Source organism: Colias croceus, chromosome 26 (genome assembly GCF_905220415.1).
Source record: "Colias croceus chromosome 26, ilColCroc2.1".
Classification (NCBI taxonomy): domain Eukaryota; kingdom Metazoa; phylum Arthropoda; class Insecta; order Lepidoptera; family Pieridae; genus Colias; species Colias croceus.
Window position 1 is genome coordinate 2,979,505 of NC_059562.1, and position 26,221 is coordinate 3,005,725.

Consider the following 26,221-nt stretch of genomic DNA (forward strand, 5'->3'; position numbering starts at 1 on the left):
GGTTTGTTCACTTCTCAGACTCGTACTTGGCCGGTTATTTATATTTGCATTTAATGACTGTTTCTTTTTTGTAATTAGAGTTTGGAAAGTAAATAATTAATATCAGTGCTATTCTTTGGCAAGAGTCAAAGCTCTTAAAATTTAAAGCAAGATATAATAAGAAGGGATAAGTTTGAAATAAAACATACATTAAAATAAACAAATTTTAATTTATTGATAATAATAACTAAAAAAAATATTTTACACAATACATTATAATTAGTATTACACCACTAAGAATAATTATTTTTAAACATATCAAAGATGTGGACTAGCAAATAAAAGTTAACTTATACAAATTCTTTTATTTTTAGTGTATTTCGAAGGAAACTGTTTTACGATTCAATCATATTATCAAGTTCCTAATCATTAAGACGAGGATATATACCACTGAAACCTTATTTCTAATGAACACTGAAAAATGTTCAATGAACACTTGGATGTTTCGCCGAGTCACGTAACCGACCAATGGCCAACGCTCTGCCGTGTCGCTCTGTTCACTGAAAACTTTCCAACTGTCAACGTATAATTTCATGATGATTTACTTGGATTCCTTCGTATTTATGTAAGGATTACAATAAGTTATACAGTTACAGGTTAATATATGGCAGTCCATGTAAAAGTGAGAAAAATTGGTCTGAATAGAAAATATAAACCAAATAGGAGCCATCATCAAACTATTCATTAAATATCATATCATATTAATTATAATATATTATACATAATAATGCAAAACCGTATGTTATAGTACATCGATCTGAAAAGAAGCCGTTACAGTAGAAAACAACTTTTATTTTTAAAAAAGTCTTATATCCTAGGCGTACATCTAGCAGACCATAGCTTATTCCATTTGCCAATTATTTATCTGTCCAACGCGGTGACAAGATGGCCGCGGTAAGGCGGTTTCCCGCCAATACTGTTGACAGTTGTTATTCGATTGGACAGATAATACAACACTCACAATGCGAAACACTCTTACAAAGATAAATAGATGCGTGTGTTAGATAGATTTGCTCAATGACGAGAGGGTGAACCCAGAAAATAAATTGTGCGTGGAATTTTAAAATATCAGAAAGTTTTTTGATATGCCCGTATTTTACAAAAATCCGCGACTGTAAAACATTCAAAAAAACTAATTTGTGTGTTCATTTCACATCGTTACGCGTCGTTTGTGCGAATGATTTTTTGAGCATGAATTTAAAAACTATATGTAAGTAACGGGTTTTGTGCAGATATCGGTAGCAAGTAAACAGAGTTCAAAGTCATTGAGGAATAAATTTCATCTTATCGCGTCTGCCTTATAATATAAACACCTACATATTATATTGTAACCTATCTAAGACAAAGGCTTAAGTTAAAAAAAAAAAACAATAGCGCGACAACCATCCATCGACGAAACAAAAGAAGCCGTCATAATAAAACCTTTGTGCTTAATTAAAAAATCAATACTGCCACAAAAAGGTTACATTCCTCACCGAAAGTGTGAAAACCACAACAAAACATGAGTGATCTGTTCCATATTAAATAGCAACACAGAATGTTCAAGTTACAAATGCCTTAATATTTTAAACCCTTATTTCCTAAAAATAGCTTAATCTAGGAAAATGAACTCGGGACGAGCGATGTTGGTGTCCCGTTGTATGAACAAAATGTTGACGATTGTACATAGATCTTGTATGTTGATTCGAAAATGTTGTGTGATAATAAGTACTTCGGTGAAATGTACCAGATACACATATAAAACTTTAAAATACATACAACGTTTACCGAATTACGTAACGTATAACGTTTTACTTCTGTGAATATTAGTAAATTTGAAAAATTTAAATGGGTTGATCGGCTTCACTGATTACCAATTGAGTACACCTATAGTTGTTACATTCATAATATTGTACATTATAATGTAAAGCGTACATATCGTGTTTAATTCAATGATCCATTTTTATCGAAACTTAAATATTTAATCAATAAAAAGTTTATAATTATTGTGATATTTTAAAGCCGACTCGGTCGTGTCATAAATAATATATATATATTTTGGTAACAGAACATAAAATATGTCAATTATCATGTTACAATAAATTAAAATTGTTTATAACAAGAAAAAAAAAAGAATAAGTTAAATGTACTATCGTCAATAGAGATCTTGTATGACAATCTCAACTTTACGCTATTTTAGATATAGCTGTTTGTTCGTACAAATGAAAAGGACAGATTTCTCTGTTTGATTAAAACACAAAGAATCTTGGGTCTCATAGTCGTCCAAATGACACTTTTTTGTATGTCTGTCTGTATTTTAATGAATCTTACATAACCACACTCTTTCTCATTTGTCCGAACGAACGCAATCTATAACATGCATCGTATAGGATACCACGTGACCACTTACCTAGGAAATACAAGTACACGACAAACCATAAATTAGCATCAAGATTTTATATTACCATTATTACATCAGATATAGCGACGAAAACAAAAAAAAATCTCATTCAATAAATTACACATTGTTACATTAATAATTAATATTTGGTTCTTTAGGATTTTCTCAATTATAAGTAACTTTTAGACATACTGCAGATATTGCGTTGAAATTATATCTGAAAAGGGAATTATTTATAGATTATTATTTTTGCAATCATCATTTATGAACAAAAATTAAAATGAATAAAAGAAGCAATAACTTACGGGGATTGAGGGGATTATAAAAAACTAATTTGGAGGATTGTAATGTTTCTATATTATAGCATACATCTAAAAATAAATAATTTCAATTTTCATCTACAACTTAGCAAAATTATAATTATATTAAATATTAAAATAAACGGGAGTCGAACCCACAAAGTGAAGAGTTGTTTTTATTATATAAATTTGTGAATAGATTAATCGATTTAAACTCACCGAGTCACAGAAAAATAAAACAGCAGCGTTCGCCGTCTTCAGAGTTCAGACAGGTTCCAAAATGGCTACGCTAACAATAATAATATTACATTACATACAAATATATCGTAAACAGTGCAGACATACTCATTACTACCCACCAGTAGTTAAATGCTTTCATTTTGTTAAGAGATTATCATCTATGTATACAAAATAAATAAAGCGAAAGTGCGTAATTAATAATTCCCTGTCTTTTAATTACACGAAATTTGGTAACAGGGCGTTTTTACAGAACATAGTATAATAGGGATAGTCGCGCACCCCCGAAATGTAATTTATGAGAATCGAAAGTTCTAGACTCGCCGTTTCGAATCGACCGCCATTTTGAAGAGACATGGCGCCATTTTGCGTTCGTCAATCGAATAAATTCAATTTCACTGATATAATATATTGTGCTGGGAATAAAATGTGGACACTTTTATCGCCATAGGTATTCATCAATTTTAATTTTTAGTTGAAACATCGATTTTTTTCAATTGATTATTTGACGATAAAACGTCCGCATTTTGCGCCCAGCCCAATCGAATCGATATATCTTCATCGGGGTGCGTTGTATAGGGGGGTAGGGGATGTTGTGAGTTGAGGGGATATTTTGTGGAGCGTATCGGGACGATGTTTAGTTCCAGATGCGCAGGAATGAGTCCCAGGAACCGGTGGCGACGGCCATGCCGTTCTCGGTGACGCCGAGACAGGACACGCGGTTGTCGTGACCGGCGAGGATTCCTGTAGGAAAATTATAAATAAGTTTTTTTATATGTTTCATTACATTAAGAATCAAAATCACTTACATTTGTGCTATTTTAAACTACTACTGAAAAATATGATTATACCATTTATAGTGATTAGGATTGGTTTGTTACTAAAAATTATAAACCAAACATCAGTTATCGTCAACCCGTTTGCTTGCTTACTTAAATGCATTGCAATTACAAATGTTGCAGATTTTAACCCTATTCTATATATAACCAAAAGTTTAAGCCATTTTGGACTCTAGACTACAAGCAATAGAGTACTAACTGGCGCGCTTGCTCTTCATCGAGTTCTACACGTTGCAGTTGACGTGGAGAACGCGTCTTGTGTTATAGCAAGCTATATTCAACTTTAAGACCTCTAAGCAATAGAGAACAAAATGTGTCACATACCGTCGCGCTCGCTCTTCATCGAGTCCCAAACATTGCAGTTGAAATCATCATATCCGGCGAGCAGCAGCCGGCCCGACTTGGAGAACGCGACGGACGTGATCCCGCATACGATATTGGACTCTAAGTACTAAGCAATAGAACACAAAATAGAGTACAAACCGGCGCGCTCGCTCTTCATCGAGTCCCACACGTTGCAGTTGAAGTCGTCATATCCGGCGAGCAGCAGCCGGCCCGACTTGGAGAAGGCGACGGACGTGATCCCGCATACGATATTGGATTCTAAGTCTTAAGCAATAGAGAACAAAATGTGATACAAACCGGCGCGCTCGCTCTTCATCGAGTCCCACACGTTGCAGTTGAAATCGTCATATCCGGCGAGCAGCAGCCGGCCCGACTTGGAGAACGCGACGGACGTGATACCGCATATGATGTTGTCGTGCGAGTACATCGCGAGCTCCTGGTCCGCGCGTATGTCGAACATGCGGCACGTCGCGTCGTCCGAGCCGGTGGCGAACGCGAAGCCGGACGGGAAGAACTGGAATTGTACGTGTAATGTGTATTAGCAAGTACATTATAGTGTCAGATAGGAAAGTGTAACATCAATTGCTGTCTTTAAGGGATGGTGATATTTTTCTTTAGTTATAGAGCAAGCCAAGAAGGAAGAAATGGAATAGTAAATGTAACATTGTACACTGAAAAATTGTATTGTTTGTATAACAAATTGTATAGACATGAAGAATTGTAACGTCAATTGTTGTTTATTACTACTATGCAAGTTTAACTTAACATCAATCGGTAGTACTTATTCAGACCGATAATAATTTATTATTTTCAATTTGTATCTGGCCCCCTGTGACATCTTTTGTAGTTGCACTGTCACGTATCGAGTAAACTGGCCGTACTACTGGCCCTTTCCCAGTACCCCGCACTCACCGTGACCGCGTTGATGTCGCTCTCGTGGCCCGGGAACGTCTGCTTGCACTGGCAGTCGCGTATGTCCCACAGCTTGGCGGACGCGTCGCACGCGCCCGACACGAACGTGCGCTGGTCCGGCGCGAGCGACAGCGACATCACGTCGCCCGTGTGCCCCGTGAACTGGCCGCACTGCTGGCCCGTCTCGATGTCCCACAGGGCGCTGCACACACACACGACAATCAGTATCGTATAAATGTTCCCGTGTTAGTGTTGTTGGTAACATTCCTGGGTAAAATGTAGCCGGTAACATTCCCGGATAAAATATAACCAATAACGTTTTGGGAAATGTATCCGGTAACATTCCCGGATAAAATATAACCAGTAATGTTTTTGGGAAATGTAGCCGGTAACGTTCCCGGATAAAATATAACCAGTAATGTTCTCGGGAAAAAATATAGCCGGTAACATTCCCGAGTAAAATGTTACTACATAGTTATAAAATAATCTTTGTCCTTAATATCAAATTTAATTCATATCAACATTCAGTCTGGTAGTGAACAGCTTGTATCTGTAAGTATTTGGTAAGTACTTTGTTTTCTTACTACAGAATCATTTCTATACATTATACACAGCAAATCACAAGTTTACTAACAGAACATTTATCCTACAAACCCCAACTATTTTAACTTTATAGGTAAAGCGTCACTAACCAAGTCATATCCCCGGAGCTGGTGAGTATCTGGTTGTCGTCGAGGAACCGGCAGCACGACAGGTAGCCCGAGTGGCCGGGCAGCTCGCGGGACACGCGCACGTTGCCCTCGCGCGTCTTCAGGCTGGAAATACGACAAATATAAAGTAAATTAAATTTAAAGAAAAACTTATATTTGAGACAGATTGTCCAAAATGGTCAAAATAGAGAGGATTTTTTCTATTAGAGTGCAATGTAAAGAAAACTTTTTACAATATAATTTATCTTTATATATAAAAATGAATCGCAAAATGTGTTGGTAAGCGCATAACTCGAGAACGGCTGAACCGATTTCGTTAATTCTTTTTTTATAATACTCCTTGAAGTTCGAGGATGGTTCTTATGTAGAGAAAACGTGAATATGTACCACGGGCGAAGCCGGGGCGGACCGCTAGTATATAATACAGATCATTAAAATATGTAGTCACAAATGTAGAACATACAATAAAAGTTAGAAGGATGAATAACAAGTCGGTAAAAATAAATTTAAAACAGCTACATAATATATTTTCTGACATCAATCTTTTATGCATGTCTTGAGCTATCTATGTATTTATCAGGAAAAAGGTCAAGGATACAATGACATGTTTACATTCTAGAATGTACAAATTTCTTCGCCACGTTTTTAACTCAAGTCAAGTATGTCCATGAAATGCTACTCAACTTAAGGATAGTTTTTCACAACTATAAACAAAATAATACTGTAAAATTATTGATTGAAATCAGTTATGTTTAATGTCATTTTAATATAACATAAGTCACAACTTATTAACTTTGGTGCACCTTGTTCGTGCCCCGTATCAGCTCGCGTCCTGGCTGACAGACGACAGCACTCACCTGTAGATCGAGCAGATGTTGTCCAGCCCGCCGCACGCCACGTACGAGCCGGACGGCGCGTACGCGCACGTCATCACCCACGACGAGCGCAGCGGTATCGCGTGCACCTTGTTCGTGGTGTGGCTGTCCCACACGATCAGCTTGCCGTCCTGGCTGGCGGACACTAGGTTCCTGCGGGCGAATTGGCATTTTTGTAATGTGACAATAGAAATTCTGTGTTCTCGAATGGGGCAAATGCATTATACATTTGTTACTGATCAATTTTCCTTATAAAAACTGGGCCATCTTGTAACAATTCCACTTTATGCCTAACCAAATCTCAGATATTGAAATACGTAATAAGATATATCTTATTGTGTTTGTATCTGTCTCATCTTGTATTTATAAAAATTTCATAAGATGTATATTTTTTGCTTTGTTTGATAAAATTGCATTACATACAGTAGTTATTATATTATCCGTAATTTCTATTTAAATTTAATTACCATAAAGACCGATCTAATCAATTGAAACCAAACCAATGTGCCACTAGACTTTATCGTTATCATGTTTTAAAATTGGACTAAAAAGCACCGATAATAATGCTTTAAAAAGGTATACTTATTAATTGAAATACACAACGCGAATTAGTAATGCAAGCAGATAATGTTCCAGCAACAAAAGCAGCTGATACGAGCGTAACATTCGACGAAAACAATAATAATATAATACGCAATCAAATAATACCGCGTCATGTTCACAGAAACTGTGCCGTAAGTCATGAATTATTTTAAGATTTTAGCGAAATAGATTTTATGCCACGCCATAACATAAAACGTGAAACTAGGAAAATGTTCCAATATTTCGTCATTTTGTTTCAACTGAGACTGTATGTAACTTGTTTCAAATTGAAGGTAGATTTGAAAATAAAGAAACGAGAGAATGAACTCACAAAATAGTCAACCTAAATATATTATATCTGTAACAGTATCTGTAAAATCTTTCCTCATAGCATTCGAGACCAACATGAAATCTGCTGTAATATATAAGCAGTACTGTTATAAATTGCATACCTACTACATACAATAAATAAACTATACAAATGCAATGAAAAGATCACCTAAGATTCGCTCATATAATTAGATTGGCCCTTGAACCAAAAACAGTACAGTACACTCGGAAGAAATAAACAAACGTTCTTTTTAACAAATTTCACTACGAAAACATATTTCCCAAAGGAACGTGTCCTCGGGCACAAAACGGCTTAATAACATTAACATAATGGATTAACGTTATTACATCCCTGTTGTTACAAACAGGCTTATTTCAAACAATAGTATTGCTAAAATTGTGACTAATTTCTGTACAAAACAACTCCATCTAGATATTTTGTGATCTTTGTCATCTAGAAAAGTGTTATATCATCCTTGAACTATTTATCGGGACAAATGGAATTCAAAGTACAATTGAACCGATAGTATGAATCAATATTAGTTTATTTTTTAAAACTATTTGCATGTTTATTCATTATTGTAAACAATAAGATAAATCTTATATGACCTTAAAGTAATTATGGAATTGGCAAGCTATTGAATGTCCCTATGTCCTGTCCTGATAGGTCAAACATAGGTCAAAATGAAATTATTATGACACAAGATTTTAAATAATATTTATTGTCCTTGTAAGCTGCGCCAATGTTGATATTAATTTATAATTTATTTTTTATTTTTAAGTATTATCTTACAAATGAAACCAAAAATCGCGAAAACTTGTTCAGCCGTTTTTGTTGTACATAAGTTGTATAACTAACTCAACTTTCTTCGAATAATTAACCGCACTTTCTTTTACATATATGTATTTATTGATCATTGTTAAATGTATGACGTGTCGTATGCCCTTTTAAAGCTTTGAACTGCATTTCAGTTTGTAGCAAAGACTCAAATAAAGGTACCATTTATTTATTTGCTTTCTATCCCCCAGTAAGCTAAAAAAACTTCTTCGGTCTTTTATACTAATTACTAATAGACCATTTATTGGACTGCATCATAAAAATACATATCTATTTTTAATAAGAAGCAGACACTATAAATCAAAAATACCCTAAAAATGGTTTGCCTGGTTAGATAATTCTGGTAATATTATAATACAAAGTTCCAATTAGCCTACAATTCTCCAAAATTACAAAGTCTTACAAAACTCTCGCTATATAATCGCTATATAACCAAAATAAACCACAAAGAAAAATCAATCATTGAAACAGGTGAGATATCGTGATTTCAAATGCAAAACATCAAAGTGACAACAATTCCGCGAAAATCTACACGAAACTTTAAAATTACATTTCCGGATCTGAACACTATTATATTCCATGAAACAAAAACTCCATGACCTATAAATAGGTACCTAGTTCAGTGAATTTAGACATTCGTGAGCAATGAATGTTATAAATCCATCGACGACTTCCAATTTTCTCTTGTTATTCAACATAAAAAGCTTGCAGATAATCATACTACCACCTACAAATATTATTAACGTAAAAGTTTATAAGAAAAAAGAATGCATATTGGATAATGTATAATGCTAAAACTACTGACCGTTTTTTGATGATACTTGACACTTTGACAGTACATATTATATTACATATTTTGTTATTCTGTATTTAGTGTGCGATAAATAAATATTTTTTCATTCCTTATTTATTCAACGTAGCCAATATCTTGTTTATCAAAATAAGACCTATGCTCTCGAAATATTGCTTTTGTCGGGGTTTTCCACCGGTAAAACCACGCGGCACAGCTAATATTCTAATAAGGTTCGTTGAGTCTCGATAGAACGCAACTTACACGGTAACAGTATTGATTTTTATTTTTTATAATTCCGTTATGAGGGGCGCTTATGTTTCATTTTAGTTTGCAATATGTGGAATACTTAAACGACTTTGATAAGTAAGGAGGTACAACGAGGTTATGGGAAAAAAGTCAGTGATCGATAAATTATGTATTTTTTAGTAGGTATCACTTGCATGTGGTTTTTCCACGTATCGATTCACAGCTTTTACGATATTATGCAGCGATTATTTGCTATGATAAAAGTGTAACTGATGATGTTTACATAGTTATATCTCACAACTTTAGGAAAACAATAATTGTTTACTTACTATTTTGATTCATGATTTATATGCGTAGAAAAAGTCAATAAAATCAATAAGTTCAATCATTTATAAGTAGCATTGCAACCACATAAAAAATTAAGACTAAATACACTGACGAATAATCTATCCTAGTTTCGTCTGAATCATTATAGGAGCGAACATTTCTAACCATATCTTCTTTCCTACAAATTTTCCGTAACTTTTTGTTCAAAAAGTTCGCTCACAATAAAAGCTGCTGCTTGGTAGTTAACACGGTAGACATCGTCTTGTAACTACATAGTTACATTGTTTAGTATTTCGTACTTTCAAATGGTGACTAATTAACTAGGTACTATTCTGAAAATTTTACGTATAGAACCTTACGGATATTTACTTGTTGCATCAAATATTTTATTTGACGAAATGTAGTAAATTTCACTACTTTCACTATTTTTTTCTTATTCCCCGATATATTCGGGAGATTACTAATTAATATTTACTTGCGATGTAAGGACGTAGGAATTAATTGCAAATTGCAATCTTATTAATACTTTTCTTATTTTGCAAATAAACAAATGCGGTATTGTATGGAGTAAAGAAGTGTAGTATATATACGTAAGCAAGACAATAAATAGATTTATTGTTTATTCAAAATTTTCAACAAAACAAAGTACACACTATTAGACACTTATAAGTTATCTCTTCTCGGTAATCAAGGCAATATATAGCTTCATAAAATACAAATGTAATTCTAATAATTAGCCAAAAACATAAAAATCATGTAACTGTAAATGTATTTATAATTATTATCAGTCAAAACCATATTAATCATGTTAGATCTCACCTCGAATCACTGCCCCAGTGCATCGCGTAGATCTTGGCGAGGTGTCCGCGCAGCGTCCTGCGCGTGCGCATCTGGATCCGCCCGATCGGCTCCAGGTTGGCCGTCGCCTGCGCGAGCGACGTGTCACACGCCGCCTTGCGGGCGTCCTGTATTTAAAAACACACGAGTGATTATTTTATTCGATCCTGTTCACCGATGGTCAATCGTGAAACTATGTAAGGCCTATTCAAAAGTACTTCTTGAAGAAGCCTAATTGAATAAATAAATAATTTTGAATTTGAGTTCCTTCAAGGTGTTACATATTCGCGTGTTTACAGGTAAGTACTTCTGTACTTACCTGTAAACTATGTACTATTAGGTACATTTCATTTTGACATTATTAAATTTATCTCGATTAGTCGGCCTTACTATACACATATACTAAGATACTTTTGTATACGCGCGTATTGTGTGTGTAAATCCTTTTCGAGCTAAAAACAAAAGCCTTTGTCATCTGCATGATTTGATAGGGATTTCGCATCTGGGCTGAGGTGTCGCTTCAATATTATAGAATATTATTTTTTACGAATTTAATATTTGCCTATCTAATCTAGGCCTAAACCTATAAACGTGTAGGTTATTTATTAGCCGTGTAACTATCGAGCAATGATGAGGGCTAAAACTAGAGCATAATACAAATTGCCTTTTACAACCACACAAGCTAAAGGATTAATTTTTATAAAAATGCAATTTTTTCTTTATTCGCACGAACAATGTAGCTGATTAATTCTGAAAAAGGCTTAAGGCCGTGTACGCGGTCCGTGCGCTGTTTGGCTCAAATATGTGATTTTTCAAACCAGATTGTCCATCAACCACTTATCTTACAAACATATGAATTACTAATAATGTTAGGAAATTTTATTGTCTATGTAGTTAGTTAAGAGTTTTTTTCAATTAGTACAGTATTTGTGAATACCATCAAGATAACTGAGCCGATGATTACTTGATTTCACTTTTAGTGTCAATTTCGAAGCTAAAAATATCTGAAATTGCTGACAGATCTAACACACAATTTTTTTAACTAACTGCAAAAATCCTTATTAAAATAGTTAGTTAAAAGATTTTTTTATTTTGGACTCCTAACTTACGAAATTAAAATCCACAACAATGTGAATTTTTTTAGAAATTATAGTCGACAAAATGATTATTTTCACCAAGATATTTGACTTAATTGAATATAATTTATACATATTGCAATAAAAGAATGTCTTACTTATAAGATAAAATTTAAAAAATCAACTAAGGTACCTCTATTATTTTTCTACAATTTTTTTAAAAGTACTATAAAACACTGCGCGCGACCCGATTCAAATCAGTCGGCAGCGAGCCTTTCCAGAGAGAGGACATGTTGCTCGGCGCTCTCCTGTGGACCTATGCTGTTCATAGTAAAAGGATAGCGCAAGCCGCGATCTATCGTAATAGATCGCGGAGATTTTGACTTGCGTTAAATTGAATAAGCGCTCTTAAACACAGATAAGCAACCTCATTTATAATTCTTCTCTAAAAGCAGCATTTTATAATGTGCTCGGACGTACTGTTACGTTTTGAATGGCCATTTTGTAAATACAAACATGGAGATATTTAAATCTCTACTCTAACAGATTACTGATAAAAAAATACATAGTGCATTTCGCACATAATGCCATAATGGGTTTATACTTTTAAGCTTAACTTTTTGCTCTCAGTACATCCCTGATAGCTTGAATTAAGCCATAAAGAAAAAGTGAGGATATTTCCAACATTCAGAACTAATTACAACACTTCCATCATAAGGGATATATTCTTATTTAATAATTTGATAACCAACAAGTCATAACTGCGTTAAAAACAACCGACTTCAAACTTGCACTTGCAACATTTACAAATACCTACAGACAAAAATGCTCATAAAATAAAAACTACTGGGCCTATCCGAATAAAATTTTTATGGGACCAATTCGACACCATCCCGCATCGAACAAGAATCACGTAAATCAGTTCAGAAACCTCGGAGTAATCGGTGTACATACTTAAAAAATAAAAAAAACATACCGGCCGAATTGATAACCTCCTCCTTTTTTTGAAGTCGGTTAATAAAGTTTAGAGACCGGAATTCTACTGAATACATTCTATCAACAAAATAAACAATCAAATATACAGGTATATATTTTGTCTAGATGAATGACTTACGCGTATGGCATTTTTAAGGGTTTCCGCCTCTTGGCGCAGACTGTCCAACTCATTCATTGTGCCGCGCAGCTTTGTATCCTCTCTTCACTACCCGGTTACTCTTGCGCGCCTCCCGCTACGCACTCTGCACCAACCTGGTCAATAAATAAAGAAATAAATAAAGAAATAAATAAAGAAGGCTGACATTAATTCATGTTACCATAGTAACTTCGTTTACATTTCTAAACCTCCACTTTTTTTCGATGTGACCTACAAGGCTAAAGCAAATAGCTGAACATATAGGTAATTGGAAAACCCGCTTACCTAATTCGGATAAAATTTAATAAACAATGTATTTGTTGCTATGTCAGTTAAATATTAGACTTTTTGCCTCCTTTGGAAATAAAGGCATGCTTAATGTCAGACTTAATGAGATAGCTGATAGAAGGCGCTTCGGCACGGATAATCCGCAATCTCGCGCTAATACGAACCACTGTTCAAATAAACAATTACTGTACCAATTCCACTGACCCAGACCATCGCTCGAAAAGCACACTTGATCACAACGCAAATAGCGAATAATTTAAGCGTAATATCAACGGATTACTGAACATCCATCCGCCACTAAATGCCGGTGGTTTTCGCTGCACAATTGTGAATTAAGTATTAAAAGTTAAAACCACTTCGAAAGTTCTATGGACGCGAAGTAAAACTAGTTATTCATCATTCGTAGCCGATATCGACGCCAAATACGGCACAATGTGGCATTGATGCATAAACCGTCATCACGCTATAAGTATGTACCTCCACCTGCCGAGTACAAGAACCTTTCCTTCCTATGAAGCGCCGCGCCTTTGAATTATCAAATTAAATATCTGCTAACAAATGTTCCGCACGATTGGAGCTTTTTTCTTTCGTTAGTACAAACGTAACACGTGTAAATACTTGGCGTACGTGTGTATCTTTATACTTCCTCTATCTGTGTATCTAAAAATTGTTATACAATTATTTACCAACAATTTTATGCATGTCTTTATGCATCGTTATAGATATAGTATTGACTGGCGGTAACACATAAATTTTTACTGAAACATTCACAGAACATTTTTTTATATTGTAAGTAAAAAAAATGGTAATAGGTACGTACCTATAGATCGACCTCTGCTTATCAATTGGCTATATGTAATTGATTAAATTTATAAATACGCTATCGCGCGACAATAACATCATGGGACAAAACAAATAACGTCTATCTTTAATAAATTCAGTTTAAAGATGAAAATAAGTTAACTACTCTAGTTTTCATTCCTACGTGTGTTCTAATAACAATAATACAATGGCATTTTATCAGTCTACAAAAGAACTGTACACAAAATGATATCGTGACGTGAAAATGAATAGTTATTAGGCACATATTAAATCTTATTTACAATTCTCGTAAAATTAGGTGATGGAAGCGGAACTACTGAACCGACTACAATGAAATTTAGCACACATATAGAGAGTAACTTGGATTAACACATAGGATAGTTTTTAGCCCGGAAATCCCACGGGAACGGGAACTATGCGGGTTTTCCTTTGCAAACGCGGGCGAAGCCGCGGGCGGAAATCTAGTACATAATACAACAATGTATCATTGAAAGAAAAACATGACATGCACACTTCGCGTGCACAAACAAGAAAAATACGACGCCCTTTCTACATTACACATCTAATTCACATCGATTCAATGCAGTTAGCCAATTTTTACATTCAATATTTAAGTCCTCAGTCTACTTATAAGGTTCGTGGTACCTACATTGGTATGAAAAACAATAATGTCCATTGTCCTGTACAACGAGGATTTAAATCTTTCCTTGTTTACATTCGCAACGAACATCTTCAATCGTCATTACGCACATACGTATGACGTTTTATCTCCAACTGTATATAATTGTTTACACCTCTTCCTTATATGTAATACAAAATAACAACTCGGTTCGCAAATTAATCGACATTTATATTTTTTAATAATTACTCCATAATATTTCCTATGAAATCAACGGGTTTATGCATCCTGATGAATGATCCAGGCAATGATATTTAACTTGACCTTTTTTGTTATTTCCAGAGAAAGGTATTTAATTTGTAGTTAAGGCTTTAAAATAAATATAATCAAATTATGACGTTCGAAATACGAGGAATGAGGATGTAATTAAAAAGCAATATACGACAGAGCATTCAGGGCGGAAAATGAAGATCCTTTCTGTGAAAAAGTGCATATCCCGTGTGATTTACTCCGTCTGTGTCGGTATAATTAATGGAAAATATTGTATAAATATAATAAGAAAATACATAATATAAAATGATAATGTGAGGTCGTTTTAAAAAATATTGATAGATGGGTAGCCGGTAGATAGTGAGTTATTTTCGTGTAATTCAGTCCGAATCAAAATTTACAATAAGAATTGGTGCATCGTTAGCAGAAGTTTAAACCATTGAGCCCCAAGCGGCCCGATCGGTCCACGACACAATAGATTTTCTATTGTGTCTGTGATTCCGGGGCCTGAGTTAGCTTCAATTTACTACAATCCATAAACACCAATCCTTTAAATTCGTGGATATAAAATTGCAATGTGCAAAATTGTTCAATAGCTCAACACCGACTCAATTAATTCGACAATCAGTCACATCAACCAAATAGGGCTCGCAGCACACAATCCATTTAGAGATGAATTATTGCGCGTCTAGACTTTACGTCAATCTGAAGTGAAAGAATACGAACACTTGGATTGTAGGTCGTTACGCATGAGCACTCGTAATACTCCATCTTTGTCTCGTCTTTGAAACGCGATAGACAGAGGGTACGCGTGAACATTGTGCCGACTGCCGACCCGTCCGCGCTAACAAGCAAAGCGAAGCAGCAATGGTATATTATTACGCATAGGGCTGTCCATTTGTTAGTACTGTAGAACATTACTTTAAATGAAAAAAGTTTTGTTGTAAATCACGGAACACATGGATCCGATGTTTGCAAGTTTCGTCAACTTCTAAAGGTATTCTTTTGAAGTTGACAATATTATGTTGAACTAAAAAATTATACTAGTTCCGCTATGAATTGCCTACGATGTTTATTTATAAAAATAGCAATAACAAATATAAGCACATCAATTATGGCAGTTTATTTTTTGAACAACTTCCATAGGATATTATGGTTGGCAGCCCTGGGAAGCTGAGCTAACAATCTTTTGATTTTCAACGCATTTCACACCTTGGTTACGTAAACAAGGCCGATGTATGAAATGCTCAGTTTCAGTTACGTCGAACTCTATTGATACCAATATTTTATTGAATGACTCGAGCCAATTTTAGATTGTTTTTTTTTAAAGTTTCAAGTCCTACAAGTGTAGTACCAAATATTTCGCTTTGTTGATAGTTTTGGCTATAGATCTTTAGATTAATATGTTAGCCCGGTCACTTACTTGCGTGCAAACATTCGCAAAATACAAAAATGTTTGCATGTATGCTCATTCCTCATGTATGGAAAAACTTACAAATATTGTCATACACTTGTTAATTTGCTTACAAGCTTTTTATAACAATAATATCATATTTTGAATACTGTATCACATAATCCACATATAGTTTCTAACTATATCTTTATATGCACAGATGCATGTATTAAAATGTTTTGATTACATAAGAATGCATTCAAGATAACAACTAATGATCCAAGTTATAATGATGTCAATGACGATAATGATACTTGATTGTATAGAAAATAATAACAATTCTACTTATAGCCTAGCAATGCAAAGTAGATGTCAAGATAAAATTGTAGGGTCACAATGTTTAATCACTTCATAATTGCTTATAGTTAAAGTACACAAAAACTAAGGCATATCTAAATAAAAAATACAAAGTTAGAATTTTTAATAATTTCCTCAAAATCACAAATAAAATAATCTTACAAAACACAAACAAACAATGGATTTGTAAAAAATCTGATAAATGTGCAACCTTAAATTATTAAATAATAATAATTTAAGGTTGCACATTTATCAGATTTTTTATATAATATAATTATTAAAATTTTATATGTAACAAAAAGTAATAACTGATAAATATTAAAAACAACATAATTAATAATTATTATCTTACATTTAAAATAAACACATAAAACAAAACAATTAAAATATTTAATTTCGCATAGCCCAATTTTTTAAAGGTAAGTTAATTTGGTTCTTTTTTTTATATATTATAATATGAAGTTATACAATCTTATTTAATTAGTATATTTTATCATTCAATAATTAAAATAACTATTAATGAATAACTGAACATCATTAGTTAACAATAACCATCCTGTATATTCCTATGTCTCAAATATCAATCAATATTTGTTCAAATGAGATAATTATATAAATAAATAATACAATTATCTTAAAGATTAGAGATATGTACTGTCATGTAATCACAAAGACTGTAATCACATTATTATCCAAAGTGATCATTATCAAGTTTATTATTATTTGTTTGGCTTATAAATAAATAACTAATAAGTTACTTTTTTTTTTTTTTGTAAGGTGTTTCTCAATGTTAGCCAGAAGGGCTACTACATTTTAACGCGGACGCGGGGGTGAACTGAAGGTTCACCCTGGTAGCGACATGCACAAGGGCGTCCCCCCTTGACGGGGACCACGAACCTCGGCTTGAGCTGTCGCTTGAGTGGAGGAGGCCAGAAGGGCCCTAATCGGACGGGTAATAAGTCACTGTAGCAAGCTGTTTGACACAAAGTTTTAAGGTCCACCCTATTTTATTTGGGTCAAGAAGGTATTATTATTGATGCCAGGTACATTATTGAAATAGTAGGACGTTTCATACATTAGTTATGGTTGGGATTCCACAATACATCGAAAATTTAAAGTTAGATACAATATAATATTATAGCTATTTAATATGGAAAACTTTTTGGTGACCACATGGAATACAACTTATTTTGATTCACAGTCCACATAACCTATAGAAATACCTTATTCAATATTTAGTTTTTTTGTAATCTTCTTCTTATATATATAAAAATGAATCGCAAAATGTGGTGGTAAGCACATAACTCGAGAACGGCTGAACCAATTTCGATAATTCTTTTTTTATTATATTTCTTGAAGTACGAGGATGGATCTTATGTAGAGAAAACGTAAACATGTACCACGGGCGAAGCCGGGGCGGACCGCTAGTAATAACAATAAATATGTGTTTCAATTTAAAGAACAAATTTTACATTGTTCATCTGTGGCATTCTAGTTTTTCATTATTCGGAGCAAAAATAATTCATATACTGTATAATTACAAAATTTTTAGTTCTGCATTGTATATATGGTAAATATTCAAAATACACATTATTAATTATTTAGTAACCATTGAGAATTAAATAATCAATTGATTTTATTTAATTGAATTCATCACTGTTTTGTTATATTTACATTAAAGTTATACATGAAACTTTAAAAATTTACACCTTCCTTCTTCATATTTATTGAATATAATTTTTGGAACATCTAAAATGCCTGGGGCCTAAGACAAAGTAACAATTACAAAACGATAACGAAGTTAGAAATCGCAAAAATGTATGGGATTGACATTAGATAGACCACGTGATCTATCGCGCCCCTTCTCTGTTATGAATAAAAAAAATAAAAATAAAGTTAATGGAAATTAAGAGTACCATATGAAGAAAGACATTTATCTTACACAATATACAACTACTTATTATAAGATGGTGTAAAGATGAACATAATTTACAGAAAAAAAAGTTACTATACAGTCAGTTACAATTATCATTTTTTTCTAAGAGTTCATGCAAAACTATTCCTATACTACAAACTTTTACACAAGGCAACAGGTAGTACAAAGCTTAGACTAATTGGGAAACCACTAGCACTTCATCACTTGTTCAAGTGCCTATTGGTTCTTGAGACCAATTAATTATGGGCAAAGATTTATAACTGATAGGTAAAGTGTGGTCTTTTGAATAATTATTTAATGATTGTTTGCAGTATGGTTTAAAAATGTCTCACCTTCAGAAAAATGTCTAACGCCTAAAATTTAAGCTTTTGGAGTAAAACCTGACAAGACTGAATGAAAATTCCTAGATAAAACCTTATTTTTACCAAGAAATGATATGCTTTTAAAGCAAAATGATGTTAATCTATATTTGGAACATGATATTAACAATTATTTAACATGCCAGGTCACATAGAACATAGGTACATAATAATATATGATGTAAATAAAGTTAGCATTCAATTTTACAATACAATCAAATTTCCTTTTTTTTATTGTTCAAATATTCCCCTGAGCACACTTCACAAATCTACTTAGGCTTACATATTCATAATTTCCTATACAAACATTCATACATAGAATTGAAAAACAACTCATTCTTTGTGGTTTAACAACTGCAACAAGGAAGACTGTAAATGCTTCTCAATTCTCAGTACAATCAATATATTGTATTGACTCATTTTATTTTTGCAGTAACTTCAATATAGTGTTGCTATAAGACAATAATTTTTCATATAGTTATAACTATTGATACTGAAAATCATGAAATAGTGCATATAAATGTCATATGTGATGACTATGTTATACAAAATAATTGATATAGCTATTACATGCAGAAGTAAGAAAATAAGATATGAATCATGAAGAAATAAAATCCAGATTCATACAATATTCATTATGATAGATAACTATCTGCCAACTGACAATGATATTTGTTTATATGTAGGTTTACAAAGTTTTAAAGCAATCTTACAACATGAATAGCCAAAATCACAATACCAAGAAGCAAAAATTTTAAATCACACACAGATCTCTATAATAATCCAGAAAACAATGATATTGCAAAAAAATCAAACCAAATGAGTGATATTGTACTGTCCCAACATATTTTTAGATACCTATATAATATTGTTATTTCAGTTTTGTTGTATCACAAATTAACATAGATGAAATGATGTGGTAGTTGCTAATCTGGATCTATTAGCATTGTCCTGATAAGTAGAAACAATAATTTTATAAGCCAGTTGTTGCATATCGGTCAATTAAGGAAAGCTGGCATGTTCACAGTACTCACACTTATGCAATTTCACTAACAGTATGTTCAAAAATAAATGCGACTCTAGTTTCATTTTAGACTTGAATTGTAAAATGGGTGCGTTCTAGATAAATATATGCAAATATAATTATGAAAGCTCTCATAATTTACCTGTAAAATTATAATTTAAAAGTAAATCAATTGATGAACTTAATTATTTATTCTAAAAATATAATCAATTGGATAAAAGTATTAATAATCATTCAATTATCAAATAATAATTAAATTTCAGGTCATAAAAACAATACAAATAACACGTGCGCTCACTCCCAAGTGCCAACACACGGATGGTTTTTTTGATAATGATTTAAATAACGGACGTCTTCTGCAGTTGCGGAGCAGTCTTGTCCTGACTTTGGTCGAGTAAAAATATCTAAGAAATATTATTGTAGCGACACCTCGCTCTGAATCGCGCAAGCGAAATGTTTTCGCTACAGAGCTATATATACAACTTTCCGACATCATCCATCGGGACCTTTACGGCCGGCCAGTCCAGTTGACTGGTCGAGGATCCTCCCTTTTTCGATGGAGGAATTCCACCTTCCTTCCTCCACATTATATATTTTGTAGTAAGTACGTAATACCTACCAATACGCGCTAACAAATATATGTTACATGTTTATTGTATAATTTTCACACTATTGGTTTTAAACTCAAACTCAAACATATATGTATACTATTAGACTTCTTCTAGAAGCACTTTTGAATCGTCATAACAGTTTAACAGTTTTAACATTTACCAACAATTCAGAAAGCAGTATCTATAGAGAAGAAGAAGAATCTATTTAATCATAATCGTAATCTTCTACTTCACTGAAACTTTCATCGCTCGAAGAACTCGATGTTTCGCCGTCGGAATTTCTTAATGTTATTATAAATGAGTCAGTGTAATTATATACTTTTGGTTCTAATTGAATATATTTTTCCTCATGTTCTCGCGTCTTTCTCCAAACGTCACTAAACATATTATAATTCTTCCATTTACTGTATCACAAAATTCTTCATAGATTTTTAGATATTCGTACTACACCAATTACATCACCCTGTATTTATAAACAATTGCAAAATATGACACATACATAGGCCGGGAGATACTGACACAAAATTTCGGGTCATTTGTAACAGAATGGCGGTTCTACAGAGGTCTTATTACGCAATGATTAAAAGAAAAATGATGGTCAGAACGCTGGTACCGGCGGACTAGTCGCGTGGGCGTAAGTCACACTCGTCGGATAAGTAAGACCCCTCTAGACCGCCATCCTGTTACAAATGACCCGAAATTTTGTGTCAGTATCTCCCGGCCTAACATGTGCAATGTGTAAATGTGTTGACGTTCCAGCTCTTCTTAATATACTTATACAATTAACTCAAAATTACAGCTTGTTTAAATGAATATAACAAGACATTTACACAATACATAATTAACAATTTAATAACGAATGAAATAGGTATGTTTGTTTTACAAATTATTCGTTTACATACTTATATTCAAAGCTTGCTGCTAGCTGTCCTTGATTTAGTTCAATACACACACTTAGAAACTGAAAATTTTGTATTTTTGAGCATCTAGGATCATTATATCAACACTGGTTTTTGGCAATGAGGGAAAACAAATTTGAGTAAATAAAAAGTAAATAATCAGTAGCTCCTTTAGTTGCATATATTTTATGTACTCCTATGGTCTTGTGAAACATATCCATTTTGGAATATGTAACAATTAAGATCTATGATAATTTAGTATGTTCACAAATATGTTAAATTTTTTGGTGCTAACTTAATTATAGAATCTCTGTATTATTTCATGTCTTAATTTTGGAATCTATGGACTTATCTATATTGAATTTTAGTGGAAAACAATAGTTGATTATGACTCCTATAAATTGAACAAATATTGGTGATTAATATAATCATTAACACTGAACAAATACTGAATAATGATTTTGAATACGGTTACATTAAGTTAGGTATACCTTATTATTTAAATATAATTATGAATTATGTGAATAAATAGAAAGATTCTAACATATACCCATGTAATGATCATTGCAATTTTTACTGCAGTAGTGCTCACATTAAATAGAAAGATAATACAACTAGCAGGAAACAATACAATTAAAAGGGTGTATGAAATTTCAATACCTGATTAACGATTATTCTGGATTAGGGTCATTGCGCCTGTTCGCGTCCACCTGCCTATTCGCGTCCATTTTGCGGATATCTTTTAGAAAATTCACGAAAATAAGTATACATTATGTAAAATTGTAATAAGAAAAATTTCCGATAATACCTCAATGTATAAGAGACATGCACACATATTCAAAATATGCCTGCGCACCGCCTATCCTATTTAAAAAAAATATTTAATTTTGGCTATTAAACGAGAGAGCTAAAACGCGCGGAATTTTGAGAAAAAAATAGTGCGCAGCGTCGCGTTTGACGGTAAGTATCTTATTGTTAAATGTGAATTTTTGAATATGTAACTGTTTCTTTACTTTGCTAACAAAACATGGAATAGTATGGATTATAAATCAGCTTATTTCTTTTACAATTAACTAAAATAAGGTGGACGCGAATTACTACACCGAATTTGTACAACTTCCATTTTGCGTCCACGGTGGGCGCAAACTATACCTATAGTGCATAACAATAGAACATATTGCGTCCACATTGTTTTTCATTACGTAGCAATGAATTGTTTGTTAAAATATGTAATTTAAAATAGGTTGTAAATTTTTGACTAAGACCACAAGTTGATAATTTAAATTTTCATTCATATTAGCAAATTTTTATGCTATTTTTTCATTTTAAAATGGGTATTCTAAGAATGAGACTAGTATCTTTGAGAATGAGAGTCAATAAGTCTGTGGTTAAGAAAATAATATAAACAAAAAAAGAAATTTTATTCATTAGAAACTAAAAAATAGGGTAGGTAGGTAATCTTAATAGAACTGATTATTATTTATTTACTTAACGTAACGTTGTTTTCCTTGTAGGATCACTTTGATATCCGTCCGTCTGTATGTCCGTCTGCCGGTTTGTCTTTCTGTCAAGACCCTTTTTCTCAGTAACGCGTTCAGGTATAAAACTGAAATTTATATTGAATACTCAAGTCTACGGTCACTTGAAGCAGTGAAAAAATCAAACTTATAAGCCAAAGAATTCAAAAGATACAGCCGTTTATGCTGCAAATTTCGACATTCGCAAGGAAATCAAAACCTACAGGGTACTTTACGTGAACACAGACACTTGAAGTTTGGTACGAAGCAACGTCTTATAGCACGAATAAGGGAAATATTGAAAAAATAATCATTTACAGTTAAAACATATGAAAAAAAAAAACAGGTTAATACGGAACCCTCGTTGTGCGAGTTCCACTCGCATTTGGCCGGTTTTTATTAAATAACTATATTCGTAAATAAATAATTTATTAAAATCTAATTTTTATTTGCATTTATGTGATAAAATATCACCCAATACACTCTTAATTCTTTTTCTAAGCTGGTGGACGCGAACTGGTCCACGGGTGGACGCAAACTGGAATTTTTGGACGCGAACTGGGTAAAACGCCTAATTCTGCTATTTGTCTAGATAAATAAAAAACCACATGATATTTCCAACACAATTGAAAGTAAATCTTATAATAGACTATGTAATGAACACGTTACATAAATTTTGCGTTGAAATTTGTTCTGGAACATTTTTATTTTCTCCTTCAAACTTTCCAACTGCACTAAGTGGACGCGAACTGGCACAATGACCCTATTATGAATATAAAATGATAATGAGGGAGCCACTTTAAATCCATAAGCACACACAAGTCAATAATCGTCAGAGCGTTTTCACATTGTCCGGTCCGATATCGGATATCGGGCGCCGATAGCCGATATCCGATATCGGAGGCTAAGTTAAATGTATGATTTATGTACCTGTCTTTCACATTGTCCGGTCCGATATCGGATATCGGAGCCAACACCGATATTCCCGTGAACTATCGGACGATAATGTTCAGTGTTACCAACTCAATTTTCGAAAAGGTAGTATACCAACAGCAAAAAAATCACTAGTTTGTGTATTTTCAGTCATTTCTAGGCGCTAAATGTAAAAAAAAAATCCTTTCATTTACTTTAAACCTTTTTATTAAGAAAACATTCATTTAAGTATTTAAAGGCATTAAAAATACTATTTTTACGGGAGCTATTTTAATACCGTCCTATATTATACGGCAATTGGCTGAACTGAAGTAAACAAAAATATCTATATCTTTTTTTACGTCTCAAATATAATAAATACAACAAATAAAGTTTTTTATTATAGTTTGCCATGATGACCAGTGTTGCTAGACCTTATGATTTTTCGGATGATCTACTGATTTTTCAAATAGGTACTTGGAAAGAAAGGGGTAGTTATAATATTTGTTAAATACTACCCAGAATATTTTAAGAAAGGAAAAGTAAATTTGCATATTATGTTAACGAGGTATCAAAATGTACAATAAATCCACTTTCCAACATGTACAATAAATCAACAAAAATAGTATGACATATTTTAGAAGAAACTGACGAAATAGTTAATGGAGAAACAATTTTATGACATTCAAGAATTTATTACATTGCGGAATCTGTGACAACGAAGAATTAGTTTAGTTTAATTTATTTCGTTTAATATTTGCACACCCAGATAATAGGTAGAATGATGTACATTCACTACTGTTCTGTGTGTACATTCTATCTATTATTTATAGGTATAATATATTATATATTATTATTAGCACTATAAAATTGTAATAACAGCACCTACATTTGTAAATGTAATTTGAATTTATATTTGCCAGTTTCGTCGCTTTAATACTGAGTTGAATTTTATTTGTTTATGAACATAACAGTCGTACATGATTTAATATAAAAAAGTTCTAAAATTCACTACGACCACACAACATGTTCTATTATTAAAAAAAGAAAAACAGCATATAAAAAAACAAGCCTCACAATGAAATTGAATATTGAAACTAGATTCTGACTCTGCAGAGGGTACAAATCCAAACTCCGCAGTCAGCAGATTAAACCGGTTTGAAAAACATAGTTTATTTATTACTATTTATTTTATTTAAAATAAAGTTTATTTTTTGTAACATAAATGCATCCACTGTTTTTTTTTAATTCAACATAATATATCTACTTTTCCAGTTTCTGGCAACACTCATGATATCGGGACGATATTATCGGATAATGTGAAAGGGCAAATTGTGTCCGATATCGGATATCGGCTATCGGCTTCCGATATCCGATATCGGACCGGACAATGTGAAAACGCTCTTAGCCCTTAGAAAACGCCTTTTTGTGGAAACGAAAAAATGTCGTCTTTTCCTTCTGATAAAACTAACAAATTGTAAGCAAAAACATGTGAAATATAATCGCAGTTATTTACGCCTAGTACGCGTATAAAAAATACATATTGATAAGGCTAACGTCCGAATCGATGCTGCTTTAGCAACAGGGCCGTGCCTTTGACTGATATATCTATACGGTATACCGTGTTATATAGCTCATAGTACGCTAGTTTCCTCACAAACTCGCGACATCCTCCTATAATGCGGGCCCTACAGCAATCTAGCCGAGCTCCCACATGGAGAAATTGATTACTTTACCCTAGATAATATGTTTCAGACATGGGTGTACATACCACGCATACAGCCGGCGACCATTGTCGATATCGCTTATTCACATACGACACACCCTAACACCTTAAGCTAAGCTGTACTCAATATAAGACGATTATTATGAGTAAAGGCGTTGTAAGAATTAAAAAACAAGAATTTTACCCCACAGTCAGCAATTCTTTTCTTTAGATCCACCAGTGGTTTTCAGGCGCTTCCTAAAACCACTATTAAGACTGGATTCTATCCTTTTGGCACATTTTGTATTTTTACAACAACACTACACTGAACCAGGAGTTAATCACAAGTTTTTATCACGGACTTTTCCACCATTTAGTGTTTCATACACCCTCGAGCTCAATCCTTTTCACGGCCATTTGCAAATTGCGTCAAAGTTCCTTAAATCCTATTGGTCCGTTCTGCGCTAATGTCGTCGGATTCTATTGCGCCCTCTACAGATGATATAAGAAACTAAACGCAGTTACAAAGTAATTTAAGCCTTGTTCAGTTCAAGTAGGGTTTGGAACGAAACATAACTTATGCGTTTATGTCCTTTCTATAGATATAAGGTAGGGTGCGGTAAGGCTTTTTTGAGAACCCCATAGCGTGACGTCAAACTGGGCGTGAATTACAAGACGCGGTCGATTTGAAACCCGTATTGGTGCTTAATTT

At 33.3% G+C, this 26,221-nt stretch overlaps 1 protein-coding gene across 2 annotated transcripts; it reads right to left on the reverse strand.

Annotated features, from left to right (window-relative positions):
- Positions 1–329: 329 nt before the first annotated feature.
- LOC123703510 (guanine nucleotide-binding protein G(I)/G(S)/G(T) subunit beta-1) lies at positions 330–25,955 on the reverse strand. 2 transcript variants are annotated; one of them, XM_045651549.1, is made up of 10 exons: positions 25,715–25,955; positions 12,780–12,913; positions 10,572–10,717; positions 6,619–6,789; positions 5,744–5,866; positions 5,052–5,253; positions 4,514–4,653; positions 4,278–4,354; positions 2,938–3,699; positions 330–2,636 (listed from the first exon to the last, which is right to left on the reverse strand). In XM_045651549.1, exons 2-9 carry the CDS (start codon positions 12,834–12,836, stop codon positions 3,593–3,595), a joined length of 1,023 nt encoding a protein of 340 aa, XP_045507505.1. In that variant the 5' UTR covers positions 12,837–12,913; positions 25,715–25,955; the 3' UTR covers positions 330–2,636; positions 2,938–3,592. The 2 variants fall into 2 exon arrangements, with proteins under 2 accessions (XP_045507505.1, XP_045507504.1); XM_045651548.1 differs by lacking the exon at positions 4,278–4,354 and having other exon boundaries at positions 4,437–4,653.
- Between the last annotated feature and the right edge of the window lie 266 nt (positions 25,956–26,221).